The 22564-nt window shown below is 37.3% G+C and overlaps 1 protein-coding gene across 1 annotated transcript; it reads left to right on the forward strand.

The window, feature by feature from the left end:
• Nucleotides 1-10690: 10690 nt before the first annotated feature.
• LOC132101931 (putative gonadotropin-releasing hormone II receptor) lies at nt 10691-19016 on the forward strand. The gene is made up of 5 exons (XM_059507149.1): nt 10691-10895; nt 11056-11247; nt 11664-12335; nt 14735-14939; nt 18205-19016. Exons 3-5 carry the CDS (start codon nt 11787-11789, stop codon nt 18669-18671), a joined length of 1221 nt encoding a protein of 406 aa, XP_059363132.1. The 5' UTR covers nt 10691-10895; nt 11056-11247; nt 11664-11786; the 3' UTR covers nt 18672-19016.
• The last annotated feature ends 3548 nt before the right edge of the window (nt 19017-22564 follow it).

Raw genomic sequence — 22564 nt, forward strand, 5'->3', positions numbered from 1 at the left:
TGACTATAAATAACCTTTTGTGGAATGGAAACATTCCATGAATGGTAAAAGTTATGCTAATAAAGAAACTTTATTTTAAAGAGTGCAGTTTCAAGAACCAAACTAACTAACCATTGTATAAAAAAATCAAAGGTGACAGAACATTCTAGAGAATGTGAAAACTAAGTAGTTCCTATGCAAAAATAGATAATTTTACTGTAACATTTCCTTGACTCTTCTGTACTTTATTAACAATGTACGGATTGATTAAGTTTTCTCTTTGAACAGACCAAAATAGTGTGCATATGTCTCGGGGCAGTCTCTATACCCAATAGAGAGTCATGTTAATTTCAATTTATGCTTCTCTTTATTGCTGTAAGGGTGAATTCTCTTTTATGAGATTTCTGGAAATTAACTTTCTCTGCCCTCTCTGAATGAGGGCAAGAGGAGCATTACACTATACAGGAAATAAGAATCAGAACAAAGGCTAGTAGGCCACCTATACAATATTTCCAGTTTACAAAAGCACCCATTCTTTTCGCAGGTAATCTTTCAATATTTTACCTGAAGGTGGCAGTTCAAAAGTCTGTCATTCAAATTCTCAGTTGGCTGCAATTGCTCTCTAAGCAAGTTTGCAATGCATATTATGCTTGTGGAGAGGGTATAATAAGTTCTCCTCTTCTCCCTGGTGACAGGATGTCTATACCTGAGTGTGTTTGGGAAGGAGGGGTTGTGTGTTTGTTTATACATGGCAAGATTTAATGAGAAAAGACAGGGGGAGCCGTATTTGTTGCAGTGTTGATGTGCCAGACAGCTCAGCTCCCTGTAGCAGGGAAATGGGACCAGCTCGGGCGGTTAGGAGCTCAGATCTGTCTTCAACGCCCTCTGAAGCTGAATTGAGCTTGACTTCTGCCACAGCACATTCTCCTGTTTCCAGGTCTGGGTGGGTACAAGAGACCTTGAGGTCACTAAGAAATTAATTTCCCTTGCAGCTGCAGTGCTGACACCTTCTCTTAAATACAAAGCCTCAGTGAAATCAATTACTGTCATGCTAATGCTTAGAAGATACATTTTAATAAGGAGAGCACGCTGTACTCATTGCATAATCAATTGTGGCAATTATTCTGTGTGCCAATGTTGAGACCTGCTGTGGGCTTCATCATAATAATGAAGTGCAATGCAAAGGCTACATCATACCTCAGAGAGTAAATTGTAATTCAGTATAGTTATACAATTAATTAAAGCGTTATAAGTGTGAAAAAGAGCTGCAAATTGTCCCATGTGGCAAAAAACAAACAAACAAAAAAACAATTTATTTACATAATAATAATGAAATTTAACAATGTAAATAATAATTTAATAATGTAAATTACAACATAATTTACATTAGCCTAGACTAATCCCATTACGATAAGATAATTTACATATTAAATTACACAAGAATTTTTTTTTTTTTCAAAAAATGTTTATTGGCTTTTGTTTGTACATTAAAACAATATAAACAAAGACAAAAATAAATAAATAAAATAAATAAATACAAAAAAAATAATAAATAATAAATAAAGACAATAACAAGAAACACATTACAGGACATCTAGAACAAAACTAAACCATAAAAAAATATATATATATATATATATATATATATATATATACACATTTCGGTATCACAGTTCACAGCTTTACATTGTGTAGTTTACTTTGCTATTTCAGTCATCCCATGTTGTCTGATCAACTTGGTTACAGTAGTGCAAAAAGGGAGCCCAAATTTTGTAAAAGTCTTTTAGTTTCCCTTTAACGACATAAGTCAGTTTTTCCAATGCAAGGTTGCAGGTCATTTTTTTAAACCACTGACTACAGGAGGGTCCTTGGGTCTCCTTCCATTTTAAAGCAATAGCACGCTTGGCCTGAAGCAAACTGAAATCAATTAGTTTTCGCTTTCTTGCATTCACCTCAAAATTTACTGGGTATATATGAAACAAACAAAATTTAGGTGCAAGAGGAACATTTTCTTCAACCAGTTTACCAATCATAAAACACAATCTCCTTCCAAAATCCTTGAATCTCATTACACTCCCATATACAATGATAAAGGGTACCAATTTCTTGTTTGCATTTTAGACAACTATCTAGAATATTTGGATTAAATTTATGTAGTTTTACTGGGGTAATGTAGGTCCGCATAAGCCATTTATATTGCAGTAATTTATACCTAGTATTGATGCTGTGATTTTGGGCAAATAAACAAGATTCCATCCATTCTTCTTTAGAAATGTCTTCCTGAAGATCATTCTTCCATGCTGTTAAATAAGACAGCGAACTCTCTTTTGATCCCTCTAAAAGTATATTATAAAAGAATGACAGATTGCCCTTGTCCCTTAAATGTTTTAACGTGTAATTTTCTATAATTGACAAAGGGGGTTCTAAATAATTTTTTATTTCAGAGTGTATAAAACTTCTTATTTGTAAATATTTGAAAAAATGTTTCTGAGGAATATCGTATTTTCTCATCAGTTGTTGGAATGACAACATTATACCTTCCTCGTATAAATATTTTACTTGACTTATTCCTTTATACATCCAGTTTTTAAATCCCTTATCACTTCTCCCCGGCACAAAATTTGTATTACCCCAAATTGGTGACAAACCTGACAATGTAATTGCTTCATCTAAAAACTTGTGAGCTTCATACCATACAGAAATTGTATTCCTAAGAAAAGGATTATGCGTAGTTTTTTTGAGCATTTTAATTGAAGATGAGTAAAGATACATCTGTAATGGAATTATTATTCCATTTTTTTCTATATCTATCCACGCTGGAGTGTCTGTATCTACGAAGTAGTACATAGCAGAGCAAAGCTGAGCAGCCCAATAGTAGAGTTTTATATTTGGTACTTTAAGCCCTCCCCGTTCGTATGGTAGACAGAGTAAGGACAGACGTAACCGAGGATGTTTGTTATTCCATATAAACCTTGTGAATGTTTTCTTGAGTATAGCAAAGAAGGTAGCTGGAAGGGGAAGTGGAATCAACTGGAAAAGGTATAAAAATTTTGGTAGAATTGACATTTTTAAGATACTTATACGTCCAATAGTAGAAATTGGCAAAGCATTCCATCTCTCAAGTGAGTCCATAACTTTCTTTATTAATGGGTCATAATTAATTGGAATAATTTCTTTTATATTTGGGGTTATCTTAATTCCTAAATATGTAAAACCTTCAGGGGAGCTGGTGAATTGCCTGGAAGTCAGACAGTTTCTCCTTTCATCCCCATTCAATAATAGCAAGGCACTTTTATTATTATTAACTTTGTAACCTGAAAACTCTCCAAATACAGTTAGTATATTATTGAGTGCTTGAATAGAAGGGTCTAGATTTGTAAGAAACACCACAATATCATCTGCAAACAAAGATAAGCGATGTTCCCTCTCACCTATTGTTATGCCTTTTATTTCAGGACTACTCCGGATTGCCAATGCAAGGGGTTCTACTGCAAATAAAAATAACAGAGGGGACAGTGGACACCCTTGTCGTGTACCTCTACTTAAATGAAAGGGTTTTGAAATTTGGTTATTTGTTATTATTTCTGCCAGTGGATCATTATAAAGTAGCCTAATCCATTTAATATACCCATCACCCAGCCCAAATCTCTTAAGCACCTCAAAAAGGTATCCCCATTCAATCCTGTCAAAGGCTTTTTCCACGTCCAATGACAGGACCGCATGGTCCTTGGCATTTTGTTTTTTATATAGTATATTTAGGACTCTACGTATGTTATGGAAGGCTTGCCTTCCAGGCACAAATCCATTTTGATCATTCATAATAAGGTTCAGTATAAATGTTTCAATTCTCTTAGCTAGGGCCTTACAGAGAATTTTTGTATCGCATGACATTAAAGATATGGGCCTATAAGATGATTTTTCATTGGCGGGTTTACCTGGCTTTAATATAAGGGTAATTAGTGCTGATCTCAATGATGGGGGTAATATTCCTTTTTCAAATGATTCATTGAACATTTCAAGCAAGTGCGGTAAAAGTTTCCCTGCAAACGTTTTATAAATTTCCATTGGGAGGCCATCAGGTCCAGGGGCTTTTCCACTACCCATGCCCTGTAATGCCTCTGAGAGCTCTCCTATGCTTAGATTTCTCTCTAGTTCACTTCTTGTCCCCTCTGATACTTTAGGAAACTTAAGTTTATCCAGAAAGCTGTCTTGCCTTTTTAAATCGTTGGTAAATTCAGATTTGTACAGATTTTCAAAATACAATTTAAAATTATTATTTATTTCCAACGGATCTACAATATTCGCCCCATTCTCTAAAATTATTGAATTGATGGCTCTATCTGTTTGTATTTTTTTAATTCTCCATGCAAGCAACTTCCCCGGTTTTTCTCCCTGATCATAATATGATTGTTTTAGCCACATTAAATTCTTAGCTATTTTACTACTGGTTAATTCATTATATTGGGCTTTTAGTACAAGAAGTTCTTTTCGCTTTACAGGGTCATTGTTGCTAAAGAGGTGTTGCTCTAATACCTTGATTTGTTTTTCCAGATTTTCTAATTGTGTCTGATATGTTTTGGATCTATATCTTGTATAACTTAATACCTCCCCCCTAATATAGGCTTTGAAGGCCTCCCATTTGACTGAAGCACTTGTCTGATTTGTATTAAATAGAAAATATAGGTCTATTTTGTTATCCATGAATTTAACAAAATCAGGGTCCAGAAGCCATCTTGCTTGAAATCGAAATCTGGGAGGGGAAAATACAAGATTGTCCATTTGGAGTGTAAATGTAATAGGGGCGTGATCAGATAGTAATATACTGTCGTACCAGCATTTACCTACTTTTGAAACTAGGCTGATAGAGATTAAAAAAATAATCTATTCTAGAGTATGTTTTGTGTGTGTTTGAGAAGCACGAATATTCTTTTTTGCTAGGGTTAAGATACCTCCAGATCTCTACTAAATTCAGATCAGTTATATACTTAATGATAATTTTTTTAGACTGTTGATGGGTATTATCTATTCCTGAAGAGCGATCGTGCACTGGGTTTAATACACAATTAAAATCTCCTCCAACTACATAATGTCCGGGATATGATGATATTGTAAGAAAGAAATTCTGGTAAAAAGAAGGGTCGTCTATATTAGGAGCGTATATACTTATTAGATTAATTTGTGTTGTCAAGATCGTACCATTAAGAACTATGTACCTCCCTAACGGATCTATATGTTGCTCTTTTAACTGAAATGGAACAGATTTGTGAATGAGGATCATGACTCCTCTAGCTCGAGAGGCAAAAGAGGCTTCAAAGACCTGACCTGGCCATCTCTTCGTGACCCTGCTAGTATCTTCTTTTATTAAATGAGTTTCCTGTAGAAAAATTATACTTGATCCCATTTGTTTCATTCGACCTAATACTTGTTTAAGTTTTACCAAATTATTTAGTCCTCTTACATTCCAGCTACAGATTTTTATCTCTGACTTACTGATCATTTACTCTCGTGTTACCATGTTGACATAGCTGTGTCCGAGCATACAATGAAAGGGAAAAAAAGAAAAAAAGGAAAAAAAAGAAAGAAAAAAAGAGAGAAAAAGAAAAAGTGTGGTTCCTCAACAACCTCCCACTTCCACCCCCATCCCCCATGCTTTCCCCCAAACGGAAAGCATGAAAATACCCCCCAATCACCAACTTTGGTTATGAAACACGTTTGATGCATAACATGGAGCAACATTTTGCAAGCTCTCTAACATTATTCACCCCCTCTGGGCTCGCTACCAAATACTGAACAAATCTGGACCACTAACATTATTAAAATCGTACTTCCACCAGGCATAACGTTTGACTCATGTCCAGTTATTCGTAAACTTAAGTAGGCTACTCGCATACATATAATGAAATGGACAATGAGTCACTAAGGATTGTTGTCACATAAATTCGAACACCTAAAACTTTACCTTTGCTTAATAAACACGGGAATTAAGACCTGTTAACAAGTCCCCACCTGTCTACGGCGTTTAAGCTGTGGTACGCAATGACCGAATGAAGTCCTCTGCCTCCGAGACCGATTTAAAAATATGGCGCTGATCGGAGTGCGTAACTATCAGGTGCGCTGGATAGAGCATACCGTAGCGGATTTCCATGCCTCGAAGTTGGGCCTTCACTCCATCAAACTGCCGTTGGCGCTGACGCGTTTCGGCTGATAGATCCGGGAACAGGCTGATCCGTTGTCCTTCATATTGTAATTCCTTCATTTTCCTAGATGCTCTCAAGGCTTTCTCCTTATCCTGGTAGCTCAAGAACTTCATCACGATCGCTCTTGGAGTCGTCGGCCGATTTGGGTTAACTTGTCCAACCCGATGTGCTCGTTCGATGACAGGTGTGGAACTGAACGTGACGCTCAGAACCTTGGAGAGCAGGTCTTCAATGAAAGCACACATATTAGATCCTTCTGTTTTTTCGGGCAGACCTACTAATCTCAGGTTAGAACGCCTTCCGCGGTCTTCCAGATCTTGCACTTTGTTCCGTAGAAATTCCGTTGTTCCTTCAAGTTTTTTAACTTTGTGTTGAAGGGTTGAGACATCCTCTTCAGTTTGTGCGATTCTCTCTTCTGCCTCTCCTATTCTTTGCGACTGTGACAGTAAGTCTGATTTTATGCCATTTATTGCATCGAGCATGTCAGTAGATTGTTTTGTAAAGTCAGCTTTCAGAGACTGAATTGCGCTGAGGATGTCATCGTTTGTAGCCGTATTAATTTCAACCTCGATTAGCTTTTTGCTTGCTAGCGCCAAGTTTTCCTCCTCCATCTGCACAGACGGCTTCGAATGATGTCCAGATTTGATGGTTTTTGGTGGCATTTCGTCTCGCAAAACTTTTAAATGTTTTTTTTTGTTACTAAAATACTGTTATACGAGTTCTGGTGGTCTTTCTGAGAATTTTTGTGAGTATTTTTAGCTGCGAGCCCAACTCGTGTGACTTACCAGCTGCACGTCATAACCGGAAGTCCAAATTACACAATAATTAATTAAACAGTTCAGAAGAAATAAAAATAGATTTTTTTATATTAATATAAATACTACTTATTATATGCTTAACAATACATGCCTGATAAACCATTCGCCCAACTCCCCATTTGGCTTTATTTTAAGTTCATTTCAATTAAAGTACGTTCTCAAGGGCTAGCTAGTGGTCTCCGATTGTTTTATGTACTGTAGGGTCACAAACTCTGCCTACACCCAGTTTCTACACCCAGTGAAACCAGTTTCTCTATTATATACATCATAAATAACATAAATAACTATGTTTTCTAACCTGAGCCACAAATTACCTTTCAAGCGAATTCTTCTCAATGGTAAAGAGATCTTAACATTTTACTGGTCACACAAATAGGGCGAGTTCTGTAAAAGTGAGTTTACATCAGGTAAAGTGGGACAAATAGTTTCATGAAAAAGCTGGCATATAATTAAATTCTTACTTTTCCAATTTTTAAGTGCTATAATTGTGTCTCTGGTGCATCTACCAACCCTGAAAACATGAAAAAGAACAACTCAGATTTAGTAATTTCTTTCCCAGCTGTTTACCTTCACAGACATAACTGTTTTTGTAACTTGTGTGTTTTAACATAAACTTGTGTTATTTGCCAGTTTAAGCACAAGAAAACATGAAAGAGAACTTAGATTAGTACTCACATGCCGTGTGACAGCCGCTTTCTATGTGTGTGCCTCAGAAATGTGCACTCAGAAAAGCCTATATCAAAAGTTTAAAATAATATGGTTTAAAAGATAAGGCTATAGACATGATAATCAAAACCAAACAGATGGTTTTTTTTAGCAGAGTATCTGGGGAACAAGCTATATAGCTTTGTTCTGGAAAAGTGGGCGGGGAGCAGCAGCTCATTTGCATTTAAAGAAACATGCACAAAAACAGTATTTCTGCTTCCACTCAAATTAGGCATTTTCAAAATGATATAGCCCTAACAAAAGATCTGTGGGGTATTTGGAGCTGAAACTTCACAGACACATTCTGTGGACACCTGAGAAAGGCACATCCACACATAGACATCAGTTCCGGTGTCTTTCTCCCCTCCGTACAGGTGCAGAACAGCAATGAAGCACACATTGATCAGCTGCACATCACATCACAGACAGAGAACTGCAGAAGTAAAGCACTCCCTCCCTTTCCAGTTGTGTTTGTCTTGCTGTGGAAGTGAGGCTAAACTACCCGTGCCTTAAATTTACAGCTAATTATTCATTTATTCATTTGTCTTGCTAACATCCATGACTCATGAGACCTACCATGTAAATTAGCTAAAGTTTAGCTAACTCTGTTAGACCAGTTTTTGTTCTTTCACTGCATGATTCAGTTTATTTAAATGCATTTAGAATTATCACAAACTTCAATATTTGGGTTCAGAAATGTATATTTTTTATCATGTCATAGTTAATCAGTATCACATTTTTTTTTCCACCAAAAAAGCAGCATGATTACAAATCTGATTTAGATTTTTATAAAGCAGTTAAATAAACAAGAATTTTATATTAAGACACTTTTTAGACACAACATTGACTGTTTTTTGCTCTATTTCAGCTCTAATTCCAGTTTGCATCTCTGAGCCACATGAAGCTGTTTTGTTCCTGAATGAATAAATTGTTTAAATGGCTCACAATGACTCATTAACAGTGACTTGCTGCCACCTACTGACAGTTTTAATTTCACATTTAAAGTATCTTAAAAAAAATTTTAATAGTTTCAAATATCAGTATTCAACATATTATGTTTAAAATATCAAAACAGTTTTAATGCATTTGTAACTGCAGGTTAACTGCGTTCATGTCCTGCATTAAACAGTGTGTAAATGCATCTAAATGCTACTTCTAATGCAGCTTCTGTGCTTTCTCTGCATTGCAAAGATTAATTTTGTCAATACTGATTCAATATGCTTGGTGACAGCCAAAAGACTTATAATTCTAATTGACTGATTAAATTTAAGAATTTGACTGAAAAGATGATGCACACTTTTAGAAAAAAAAGGGGGCTTGTAAAAATGCCCATAAAATGTAAATAATCCATTTAAACGCATTGGAAAATATAAATTTCTATCACTGCTGTGAACTGATTACCACACTAAATATGCAGAATATCAAAAACTTTAGGAGTCGGCTGTTCACGCTAGTCCTTAAGATATGAGCACAACAACAGACTAAGTTAAATATTTTCTAATTATAGTTATCGATAAAATCCCAGAAAATACTGAGATATGTTTTTTTTTTTTTGTCAACATCGCACAACCCTAATATATTTAATGTTTTGTTAAAAAAATAAAAATAAAAAAATATGAGAACTGCCCTTTTTTCCCACTTGAGCCCCTGCCCCTCAAAATATCTGTGCACGTCCCTGACCTGAGACTCATTTTGCACATTGTAAAAAGGGGCATAATACTGTAGGTCTCCTGTAAAAAGAACATTTCTTAGAAGATTTTGTCCTATTTGAATTGCAGTAAATGTTTTGTGTAAGCTAAACTGAAAAAAAGCCATGAGTTATTATGAAATATTATTTCATTTATACATTTGCATTGCATTTAGGAGGATTGTGGCATCACAGAAAATGGCAGAGAGACAAATCAGTCAGGAGAATAAAAGATTTTCTGTAGGTTTAGTTCTTAAGGCCTATATCATCGTAGATTTGCTCAGGGGCGTAGTTTATGGGGGGGGGGGGGGGGGAGGTAACCCCCCCAATATTCAAATCCATCAGTTACAACCCCCCCCCATTATGATGACATTCAATCAATAAAATAAAATAGGAAACAGTATAGAAAAACAGCAGTTTTGTAAAGTTAGGCTATACATTAATGCCTTTAATGTTTTAAAGATGTGTTTCCCTTTAGAAAAAAAATTAAAATGCATTAAGGTGGAATGTAAAAAATCTTAAAATAAATGTCTAAATGTTGTCTCTTTCATATTTCTATATGTTGAATTTGTAATCAGTTAAAGCATGTTGCCAGATAGATAGATATATAGATATATATTTGTAGCAATAGCCAAAAATACATTTATATGGGACACAATTTTAGATTTTTCATTTATGCCAAAAATCATTAGGGTATTATGTAAAGATCATATTCCATGAAAATATTTTGTAAATTTCCTTTCGTAAATATATCAAAACTTAATTTTTGATTAGTAATATGTGTTGCTAATGACTTCATTTGGACAACTTTAAAGGTGATTTTCTCAATATTTCGATTTTTCTTTTTTATATTCAAATAGTTGCCAAATATTGTCCTATCCTATCAAACCTTTATATTTAGTTTTTAGATGTATAAATCTATAAAATTGATATTTAAAACTGGTTTAGTGGTCCAGGGGCACATTTAGACACAATGAAAACACATTTATAACAATGATAATAACTATTTATGTGTTTTATTGAACCACTAGAACTCGTGCTTTAGTAACCTCCCCAGGTGATCTCGAGCTAAATTTGTGAACAAATTGGTGCTAACCAATTTGTAATCTAATCTTTGTGTTTACTTAAATTATGTTTGAAATATCAATGAAACACTATGCATAATTAAAACTCTTCAGTAGGCTATCTATAACCCCCCTTCGGGTTGGACTGGATTCAAATCCCCAGATAAACCCTCCCCCTCCCACCCGAATAATGCGTCCTCTGCTTTTAGATGAAATTACAGAATGTATCTTACTAAAACATGCATGTTCCACGTGGATAACGGCAACACAACTGCCCTACGTGATGACAGTTCAGATTGTCACGCGCGGCGAGAGAGCGCGCGGGTGTTGTCAAGTGACGTGCGAGGGAATTAAGAGGTGGAAAGCGGAGTGAAGCAGACACACACACAAACGGACATCACACTTCACTCTCCAACTGGAGAAAGCACCAACCGAGGATGCTGTGGTAGATACGCACTGGTTAATATTTTTAAACTTATTCTATACAGACTATTTCGGTGTATTTAAAAGGTAATTTTTCTGAAAAAGTAGAGGTGCCTTATTTAGTAACAAATTACCCTGAATAACTTACAGCCAATCACCAAGACGAATCATCTTGCGAACAGGTGTCTTGTTGGATGACAAACTACTCATCTGTCTGGACAAGTGATTGAGAAGAGCTACATTTGAACTTGAAGAGCGGTTTTTAGAGATAATGGATAATACGACTTGACCAATGTTTATGAACAACTACTTATTTCAAGGTGATTGGATTTCTTCTAATGCTCTAAACGATCGTTCCATGAGAAGTGTAACCGGTAAGACTGAAAATTATTTTAATTAGAATAGAGACATTAAAATACATAGGCGGCTGTTGAATGAGTAGGCTAGATTAACCAGTTTGGGAGTTTAATGCATTACAAACAGATAGGACAAGTAGGCTAACGCACTGAATTAAACGTGACATTTTGAAGTATAGAAAAACTGAAATTGTACCTTCTTGCTTAACATACTCCAGTGTTTTGTTTACAACTGAAAAAAGTCGTTATATAGTGTACATGATGGTACATAGTGTCTTAGCATTTAAAGATAATTTAAAGATAAATCAATACTGTTAAACTTGCATTATGATGATACATTTGATTTCATCCATCCATTTTTTATTTTATTTTATTTTGTGAAATGTATCAGACTGACGTCTTATTATTATTATTTTTTTTAAATCCCACTTTAGTATTATCAGCTAAAGGGGCTTTTCCAGGTATTATCACAGTCTCCTCCCCGGATCATGATGAATCATCTGTGAGCCTCATTGAGCCGAGTGAATGCAGCAAACACCAGCTTTCGCTTTTCAGAGATGAATGACAGCTCTCCAATATCTGAGAACATCATGTTTCACCAGCTGACTGCAGATACTCTGAATAGTAGCTGTGACTACACCTTGCCCATGTGTAACAATAGCACAGGTGAAGCGGCATTGCAGCTGCCCACTTTTTCCATGGCAGCAAAAGTGAGGGTGATAATTACCTTCACTCTTTGCGCAGTGTCAGCTGTGTGCAACCTCTCCGTGTTGTGGGCTGCCAGCACCAACAACAAGCGCAAATCTCATGTAAGAATTTTAATCATGAACCTCACCGTTGCCGACCTGCTGGTGACTTTCATCGTGATGCCAGTGGATGCAGCTTGGAACATTACAGTTCAGTGGTTGGCGGGGGATCTGGCTTGCAGATTGCTAATGTTTCTGAAGCTCGTGGCAATGTACTCCTGTGCGTTCGTGACTGTGGTCATAAGCCTGGACAGGCAATCGGCCATTCTCAACCCTCTGGCCATCAATAAGGCTAAGAAGAAGAACAAAATAATGCTGAGCGTGGCCTGGGTGATGAGTGTTGTTTTCTCTGTCCCTCAGGTGAGGTGATTTTTTACGTTTTTCATTATGTCTATTCTCTGTATGCTGCTTTGCTTGAATTCACCAGAACCCCCAGAGTCTGGTATAACATCCTGAATCAAGTAGATAGATCAAAATTGAAACAACAGAAAGTTTAATGGCTTGCCTTCTTGAGCTCAGACTTTTTTAATATTCATATTTTTCATATTTAATCTAATTTTAAACCAAAAATGCATTTACTTTAAATGGAGAATGGATTTGACAAGCGTGCTATACAGTTTTTAAAATAGAAAATGAAAATCCTGTAATCATTTACTCTCCTCATGTCATTCCAGACCAGGGGTGCGTTTCCCAAAACCATAGTTGCTAACCTGTTAGGAACTTAGTTGGTTGGCAATGGGAAATTGCATTGCAACCAACAAAGTTGCTAACTTAGTTAGCAACTATGGTTTTGGGAAACGCACCCCAGTTTAATTAACTTTCTTCTGTGGAATATATTTAAGTTATTTAACAGATTGTCCAAACTGCTCTTTTCTATTCAATGCATGTGTGCAATGCATCATCACCGACAATCCCACTTATGTAATATGGCATTTCACACCATGATTTATGTCACTGATGTCATGCTACATATACACTGCAATGCATCGAATTTTAATATGCACATACTAAAATCATAACAAAAGACATTTTTAGTTAACCCTTAGTGTCCCTAACACAAAGGTGTCATATATCATTGCATGGACTGCTATGGTACTGGTACTGCTACTGCTATTTTATGGTTAGATTTCTTGTTATTTTTGGAACTTGATCATATCAATCACTATTCGATTTTAAGTGAGTGAAAGTGATGTGACATACAGCCAAGTATGGTGACCCATAGTGGACACACACACACACACACACACACACACACACACACACACACACACACACACACACACACACACACACACCATGAACACACATCCGGAGCAGTGGGCAGCCATTTATGCTGCGGCACCAAGGGAGCAGTTGGGGGACCTCAGTTGTGGTATTGAAGGTGGAGAGAGCACTACATTCACGTCCCGAGACTCGAGCTTACAACCTTTGGATTACGAGTCTGAATCTCTAACCATTAGGCCACAACTTCCCCAATGTCACCATAATTCTGTATGGAATAAAAGCAGCATAAACATTAAGCATACGTCTCTTTTTGCCTCTCACAGAAGAAGAAAGTCATTACAGTGTTGTAATGGGTGAGTAAATGATGACAGAATTTTCATTTTGGGGTGTAAAGTTAAGGTAAAGGGTGTAAAGGGGATTAAAGTATCCCTTTAATGTATAACTGTAAAAAATAATTCTCTTGTCAGATTGTCTTTCAAAGTATCCCTTTAATGTATTACTGTAAAAAAAAAATTCTCTTGTCAGATTGTCTTTCAAATCATACTGAAAGCCTCATGTTTTAAATCAGTAACTTATTTCATATTCAGTATTCTCCCTAGACCTGTTGTAAAATTAGAATCAGAACTAGAAAGTGCTGTAAAAATTCATAGACGTTAGATTAGTTCAGCAATTACAGTACACGCTCTCATCAGCCCTGTAATTTCACCTCAGATTTAACATAATGACTGGTACTTACTAAGACACATTACTCAACATTACACACACACTCACACACACACACACACACACACACACACACACACACACACACACACAAACACAAAAGATAATGTATGCAGTTTGTAAGTCAATCGGATGTTTTTACATTTTACATGTTTTCTTGCACAAGCCTCAAATGACCCTCACACCCAATATTGGAGAGAATTTAATTTCAGACAGATATGGCAAAAGATATAAGGTCAAAACGGGTTATAGCAAATATTTTGTTATCATTTGTTTATCGTTTTATTTTTGTGATTCATTTTCTGAGGCATAAACAGACAGATGGCTTCAGTCTGTATGTCACTATTGGCTCTGCCAGTCTTTATTTGTCATTAGGGAATCTCCTTGTCATAGTTAGAATTTGTAGTCTGGCATCATAATATTTATGAAATGTTCTGCAAAAGACTGATCCTGGGAACATTGAGCCTTTTGCTGTAGGGATTATATGCCACATCTGATTTGCACAGCTGACAGTGTTCACTTGATTAGTTGGCTGTAGATGTGTTTAACATTTAGCATTTAAAAGTCACTTAGAGTTCAGTGAAGAAAAGGCACAATTAGTCATTATAGTCATTATTAATTTGTTTCAATAAAGAAACAGACTCATCTACATCGTTGATGACCTCAGGTTGAATAAATACAAAGTTAATTTTCATATTTTTGGGGTGAACTAGACCTTAAAAAGTTTGTTTATATTAGGCATTGTTAAGGTATTTAATAGTATTAAAAATAAAGTTGTGATTGATCTGATGACCTGCTGAATTCCCCAACAGATGTTCCTGTTTCACAATGTGACCATCACTGTGCCAGCCAAGTTCACTCAGTGCACCACTCGAGGGAGCTTTGTCAAACACTGGCAGGAGACCATCTACAATATGTTTACTTTCATTTGCCTCTTTCTGATGCCTCTGGCCATCATGATCTGCTGCTACACAAGGATCTTGGTGGAGATCTCTCGAAGAATGACCAAGGGAAACAGTAGGTGGCATTTTTTTTATTTTGAAACGAGTCTAATGTTACATACTGTATCAATGAGCCTTATCACTGCATTGCTATCAGACAACAAAATAAACAAGTGATTAAAAATAAATATGTGAACCATAATACACAATAGACAGTAAGTCAATAGACAATAATTGTATGTACAGGTGTGCTATATACAAATATCCAGCCCTGAAGGCGGTGCATTGCCATTGTGATTCACCTATGATGAGTTCACAGCTGAGTGGACATTTCACTCATTGGCTTTAGCGTCACATTTGCATATGCCGTACTGCTGGAATTTGTGATTGGTTGACAGCAAATTTCAAATACTAAATGGAACGATAAAATAACGTTATTAACCAGTTAACTGCCATTTCAAATTTTCAATTCTCTTCGGAAATATAAAATTTGATTTAGTTTCTGTTTCTGGTTCTGTTCCTGTCAAAATTTTCGTTTTTGTTCTTTGACCCATTCAGAGCCCTGGTACTGTATATAAAAACAATAAAGGCATAATCTGAAAAAGTAAGCCTTATGCATTAAACTGAATAATATTCTGTATATTTTACAGTTGGTTTGATACCTTTAGATCAATTGGTGTTGTCGTTTAATGGATTTATATTATTGCATATATTAAAAGTTAAAACGGTAATTCAAAAAATGGAACTTTGTGCAATAACAGTATGTTTTTCTGAACATTTTAGTATTGGTTTTATATTATAATGTCATGGTTAATTTGTAAAAAAAAATTCTCTAGAAATTACGCCTAGTGCAACATAAAGGGTATATATTTATGACTGAGTTAGTTTGGGCTCAAAACATAACAGCCACTAAGAGTTTAATTGGCAAAAAAATAGAAAAAAAAGAAAGTCTAATGATTGTCAAATGTCAAACTAACTTTACCGGCGTCGAAAACTGCGAAGACTGCCATCTAGCGGTCGGGAAATAAACTCAGAACGAAACAACTGCCATGAATCTTGTATGATTTATTTATTTATTTTAATATCTATATTACGTTTTCGAGAATCGATACAGTATCGCCAAACAAAATATCGCGATACTCACGTGTAGTTTTTCAGTCAAGAGTATTGAGTGATTTTTCTCTGTGTGTTTGGTGTTTTATTAACATTAAAGGAATAATTCACTCAAAAATTTAAATAGTGTTTTATTCACTCAAAAGTTGTTTTAAACCTGAATGAGTTTCCTTATTCTGCTAAACATAAACGCTATTTTGAAGAAGATGGAAAACCAAACAGTTGCTGATCCACAGTGTCATCCATAGTATATATTTTTTTCTCCTACTATTGAATTCAATGTGGACCAACAACTGTTTGGTTACACAGATTCTTCAAAATATCTTCTTTTGTGTTCAACACAAGAAATAAGTTAATATAGGTTTGGGACAACATGTGAGTGAATAAACAATGACAGAAATTTAATTTTAGGGTGAACTATCCATTTAATTCACACGGCAGCATGTAGCCTACTGTCCCTTTAAGACCTGCAAGCATCTAATATACAGACATGCATCTGTTTCGTTCAGTTGTTTACTTTCATTTTAGACATGTCCAACTGAGTCTATACATAAACCTTGTGTGTTTTGACAGTATCAGCACAAAACATAAGTTAGTTCAGTAATCTGGCACAGTTTGACTGGCTTTTTAATTTTCGTGCCGCGCTTTGTGCTCAGAAAAACCGCACGTAAGAAAAGCACACGAATGAAACTTTTACATTTTTTCTTTTTTTTTATAAATCCAGTGTCCTGTGAGAGTGACTCTACCGCCGAGTTAACACTGATGTTAATATATGTTGCAGTATATTGATTTGGTGGCACCAGAACTGCAGCTGAGAATGTGCGCTGCAGCACAATACAACGATATTTCTTCAAAAGCAGATTGTGGGGACATTTTTTATCATCCACGATCAAAAATATTAATACCCTACCCTCGACAGAAATCGCGGACTGGGGGCAGACCGGAGTGCAAGGGCACTTTAGCGCCAGACCACAAAGGGGCAGGGGCTCGAGACTGCCCGACTGCCTCGAGCTGCCCATGAGACAGAGTGATATGCATCCTTTATTGTGGTGTAAACAGTGATCCAATATGTTACTGTCTCTGGGGTGACATGTAATGTGCTGTCTGTATTCTGCCAGTTCAAGGAAAAGATTTACTTTATTAAAGTCCCCTAGAATTATTATAACAGAGTCCATGTGTTGTTGCTCTGTTTCTGTGATCTGATCTGCGAGTTTCTGCAAAGCCGAGCTCATGTGCACTTGTGGAGGAATGTAGGCACTTATGAGAATGATAGAGAAAAACTCCCACGGTGAGTAGAAAGGCTTAAAGTTGATGTAGAAGCATGTCCTGCCACCATGCACTGATTCTACATTATGATCCTCTCTGAACAGCTGGAAGCCCAACAGACTTAGCCCGCTGTCCGGAATTGCATCATTCAGCCAGGTTTCAGTGAAACACAGAGCAACATTATTTTTCCTGGAGAGCAGAAGAAGTTGGTCTGTTTTGTTGGGTAGAGAGCAGAGATATGCCAGATGTAAGGCAGTGCCATTCGAAATCCGTGCTGTCTAAGCTTCACGAGCACACCGGCTCGCTTCCCCCATTTGTACTTCCTAAAGCTTTTGATCACAACCGCTGTTCCACCAACTACAGTGTTCAGCTAAACGTCTGAATAATCGAAAACCAGTAGAAGATCGCGTGGTGTGTTCTGCCGAATGTTCATCAGTTCATCCATGGTGAAACTGATTGTATTTTATAAACAAAAGACAGGAAAAACTAACAAAAACTGTAAAACAACTTGAGAGCTAAGCACCATGGCAGCCATGTTTGGCGCCATCTTGATAACGTATAGACATTTGAAAGTCCTGTCATCATTTACTTACTCTAGTGTCATTCCAAATCTGTATGACTTAATTTTTTCAATGGAACATAAAAACATTCTGAAATCGTGTCTCAGAGTTTTTTTTGTCCGTAAGAGACTGCAAATGAGTCTCCACCAAGGGAGGGTCTAATTATGTTGGACTTTCATTTTACGAAGTCATAAATTTCAGTCAAATTATTTATAATATCTACTATTGAGCTGTACAGAAAAATGAATGTCATATAGGTTTTAAATGACTTGAGGGTGAATAAATTATTACAGAATTTGCATTTGTGGGTAAACTATCCCTTTAAATACTGTAATGAAATAAAATACCTGTATAAATTATATTTCCACTGTAAATTTATAAAAAATCTTCTTGCTTTTACAGTATCGTCAAAGGAGGTCCACTTACGGCGTTCCAACAGCAACATCCCAAAGGCCCGTATGAGGACTTTGAAAATGAGCATAGTCATAGTGACCTCTTTCATAGTTTGCTGGACACCATACTACTTGCTCGGTCTCTGGTACTGGTTCCTTCCTGAGGATTTAGAAGAGACTGTTTCTCACTCACTCACTCACATGCTGTTTATTTTTGGACTCTTTAATGCGATTTTGGATCCCATCACTTATGGCCTCTTTACCATCCATTTTCGCAAAGGACTGAAGCGCTACTGTCGCAATGCGATTGTACTCACAGAGTCAGAGAATAATTCCATCATGACGGGCTCACTGAAATGCTCACCATCCCCATTTCGCATGAAAAGAGTGACCAAGACCAGTCCAGGAGCTGACCTGGAGCAGAATGCAGTGAGTGGGGAAGATAAGAAGCCAGCTGACATTGACAACAAGGAGTAGTGGCAACCCTACCAATCGAGCCTTGAAAGTGTCATTTGATTAAAGATACGGATGTGACAAGGCAGGCCTTGTACTGGCTGTCTAGCTGCTCACAAGAACAATGAGACAACAACACACTCCTGCCGGTTCTCCTCAACAGCATTAGACAGATTCCAATTGAGCCCAAGTGTGTCACATTTCATTCACTGATGAGCTGTTATATTTAATACCCATCTATTTTCCTGATACAGGTGATTAAGTTTTGTAATCATTTGCTCTTTACTAAATACGTCAATCACATTGCAGTTTAATTAGACCATTTCTACTTGTGGCTTTTGTTGAAAATGTCATTTACATCAAAGGTTTTTTTTTACATCTTCACCTGCTATCACAAAGGGCATCGCTCTTGAATTGCTGAAGAGATTAGTTTCATCTAATAAATAAACAAGACAGATAATAAGTGTGGATTTAGCATTTTGAGGTGGTTCTTGAATAATTGTCTGGCGTTATTTGGAAACATTTCTTTCTTTTCGGAAATCAACCCAGACCCTAGAGATTCTATCGTGTAATGTGAAGAGGGCTGTGCTAGTATTACTGGGCAACCTGAACTCAGAATCTGTATTTATGGTGTATACACGTACATTGTTTGGTATGTTTGGATGTAGGCTCAAATGTACAATATGAATGCATCAACAACATCTAAAACCTAAACGTGTTTACAAATAACTTACCTGATAGTCTTAGTATTACTTGGACTTTGGGGCTTAATAAGCTCAGGTATTCTGGCGCCTTTCCGTGATAACTGTATACTGTACATATACATATTTTGAAGCCCACTCCTACCGTTAACCTTACCACTCTTATAAAATATAAAAGTGTAATAGACAGATAAATGCATAGTGACAATCGTTTTAGTCTCAGTATACTGCTGTATACACTTCCATAAAAATGTTTATACTTTTATTCAGCAAGGATGCATTAAATTGGTTAAAATGGCAATAAAACCATTTATAATGATTCAAAAGTATATTAAGCATAGAATATTAAGTAGAAACTGTTTTCAGCATTAATGATAAGAAATGTTACTAGAGCTTCAAATCAGCATATGAGAATCATTTCTGAAGAATCATTGAAAACTGGAGTAATGGCTGCTGAAAATGTAGCAAAAATTAATACAAAAATAAAATATATAAAAATATAATTTTTAAGTATTCTAATATTTTGCAATATTACTGCTTTTACTGTATTTTTGATAAAATAAATGCAGCCTTGTGAGTATAAGAGACTACTTTTAAAAACGAGGAAAAAAAAAATATTGTTGGAACGATTTTATGTATATTGTTTAATCATCCTAGAAAATCCTTCAAAATTACAGTACAGCACCAGAAATCGCACAGAAAAGTATAGAGACATAAATACATGAAAATACACCAATTAATTCAATATTTGACAAATATAAAAAGGACTTAGTATCTTTATTTTCATATGTACAATGCTGCATTGTCATGCTGTCAATACTTTGATATTGTACGTTTGAGTGTCTATTCAAACATACTTAAATACAAACCGTATGTGTGTAGAATCACACTTTACATTATGAATGATGTACCAAAAAATGTATGAAGTCAGATTGCAGTCCAACACCATACCTTTAATGTCCCTTGCAATTACAACAAACTTTTTAGCTTTAAAATTATATTTGATTGACACATGAGTAGCTCATGAATGTGTTGATGTCACAAGGTGACGATCTTTAGGGGCGGAACCAAAATTCGGGAAGTTTGGTTCCGCCCGGAAGTGTTTCCGCCCGGACCGGAAAAACAGAACACCGGAACTTCCGGTAGCGCCGTAAGAAGGAAAATCAGGGAATTCGATGCACCTGTGCCTAGTTAGGGACAGCGGTTGGTGATTGGAGGATACGCTGGACAAGGCAGTACTTAAGGCCAAGTTATTTTACAGTCTGGGAAGCTCTCTTTGGTGTGTGTGAAGCACTGGGTTGTGCCCGTCTTGGTACGCTGCTGGTAGCTGTCTAACTCTCTCTCTCCCTCAGGCTGGAATTGTATGATTGTGAAGACATCGCGAACCTTAAAGGTTGAGAAGTGAACAGATTATACGGCGAACTGAGACGACGTGAAAAAGGGGATTGGAAGTGGCATTGATGTGAGTACTAAGAGCCAGTCGAAAGTGCCCTGTATATTGACCTGGCGTTGTGTAGATCTCTCCAGGAGGAGGAGGGTGGCCCTACCCCTAATATAGTGTGGTGGGAGAGCCGAAGGAATACTTATTGAAGTAGTCGCAACGACGACATCACTAGTTCAGTACAGTATATGTTGTGAGCGTGCTTCAGATCTCCGGAGATAGCACGGTACGCTGTGTCCAGCCCAGAGGTGAAAGCCATCCAAAGCAGAGTAACTGTGTTTTGTGTCTAAGTTGATACCTGTGGAGAGGAAAGGAAAGAGAGTGAGTAACACAAGGAGAAACAGAGGAAACCTGTACTTACAGTGCGCTGTGTTCAGCCCAGAGGTGAGAGCCATTCAAAGCAAACTAACGGTGCTATTGTGCCCAAGTTGATATCTGTGGAGAGAAAAGGAGAGAGAGGGAATAACACGAGGAGGAATAGAGCGAACCCTGTACTTACAGTACGCTGTGTCCAGCCCAGAGGTGAGAGCCATTCAAAGCAAACTAACTGTGCTATTGTGCCCAAGTTGATACCTGTGGAGAGAAAAGGAGAGAGAGTGAATAACACGAGGAGGAATAGAGCGAACCCTGTACTTATAGTACGCTGTGTCCAGCCCAGAGGTGAGAGCCATTCAAAGCAAACTAACTGTGCTATTGTGCCCAAGTTGATACCTGTGGAGAGGAAAGGAGAGAGAGAGTGAATAACACGAGGAGGAATAGAGCGAACCCTGTACTTACAGTACGCTGTGTCCAGCCCAGAGGTGAGAGCCATTCAAAGCAAACTAACTGTGCTATTGTGCCCAAGTTGATACCTGTGGAGAGAAAAGGAGAGAGAGTGAATAACACGAGGAGGAATAGAGCGAACCCTGTACTTACAGTACGCTGTGTCCAGCCCAGAGGTGAGAGCCATTCAAAGCAAACTAACTGTGCTATTGTGCCCAAGTTGATACCTGTGGAGAGGAAAGGAGAGAGAGAGTGAATACCACGAGGAGGAATAGAGCGAACCCTGTACTTACAGTACGCTGTGTCCAGCCCAGAGGTGAGAGCCATTCAAAGCAAACTAACTGTGCTATTGTGCCCAAGTTGATACCTGTGGAGAGAAAAGGAGAGAGAGTGGGTAACACGAGGAGAGACTGAGGGAACCTGTACTTACGCCGCTGCCTGTGGAGAAAGAGAAAGCGACCGCTGCCTGTGGAGAAAGAGAAAGCGAGTGAGCACCCAAGGAACGAACTGTGTGAACCAGTACTTACTGTGAGCTGTAATCAGCGAAGAGGTGAGAGCAAAACCAAGCTGAACTAACTGTGCCTGTGTGTCCCAGCCGTTGCCTGTGGAGAAAGAGAAAGAGCGTGAGCACCCAAGGAACGAACTGGGTGAATCAGTACTTACTGTGAGCTGTAATCAGCGAAGAGCTGTTGCCTGTGGAGGAAGAGAAAGAGAGTGGGCACCTCGAGAACGAACTGAGTGAACCAGTACTTACCGTGAGCTGTATTCAGCGAAGAGGAGGAAGAAGGAGGGCGCTACGGATACCTAAGACTCAGGCCGGGGCCCGAGCCCCACGCCCCGGATCCCCGTGGCCCCCTTGCTCCCTGACCTCTTCCCGGCCATAGCCCATCTGGAGGGCCGAGTCAGAGTTTAGTTTTAATTGCCCTTTCCCTATTCCCTAAGCTATTTTTAAATATTTAAATAAAGATTGTTTTATCACTTACTTGTTCTCGTGTTGCTTGGCCATTGGGTCG

The sequence above is a fragment of the Carassius carassius genome, chromosome 23 (assembly GCF_963082965.1).
Source record: "Carassius carassius chromosome 23, fCarCar2.1, whole genome shotgun sequence".
In the NCBI taxonomy this organism is placed as follows: domain Eukaryota; kingdom Metazoa; phylum Chordata; class Actinopteri; order Cypriniformes; family Cyprinidae; genus Carassius; species Carassius carassius.

What these genes read in the sequence shown, in the direction of transcription:
- LOC132101931 (XM_059507149.1), top strand. Translation starts at nt 11,787, where the DNA reads ATGAATGACAGCTCTCCAATATCTGAGAACATCATGTTTCACCAGCTG. An exon ending in TTGTTTTCTCTGTCCCTCAG is followed by an intron (nt 12,336 to 14,734) that starts GTGAGGTGATTT and finishes ATTCCCCAACAG; the next exon opens with ATGTTCCTGTTTCACAATGT. An exon ending in AAGAATGACCAAGGGAAACA is followed by an intron (nt 14,940 to 18,204) that starts GTAGGTGGCATT and finishes TTGCTTTTACAG; the next exon opens with TATCGTCAAAGGAGGTCCAC.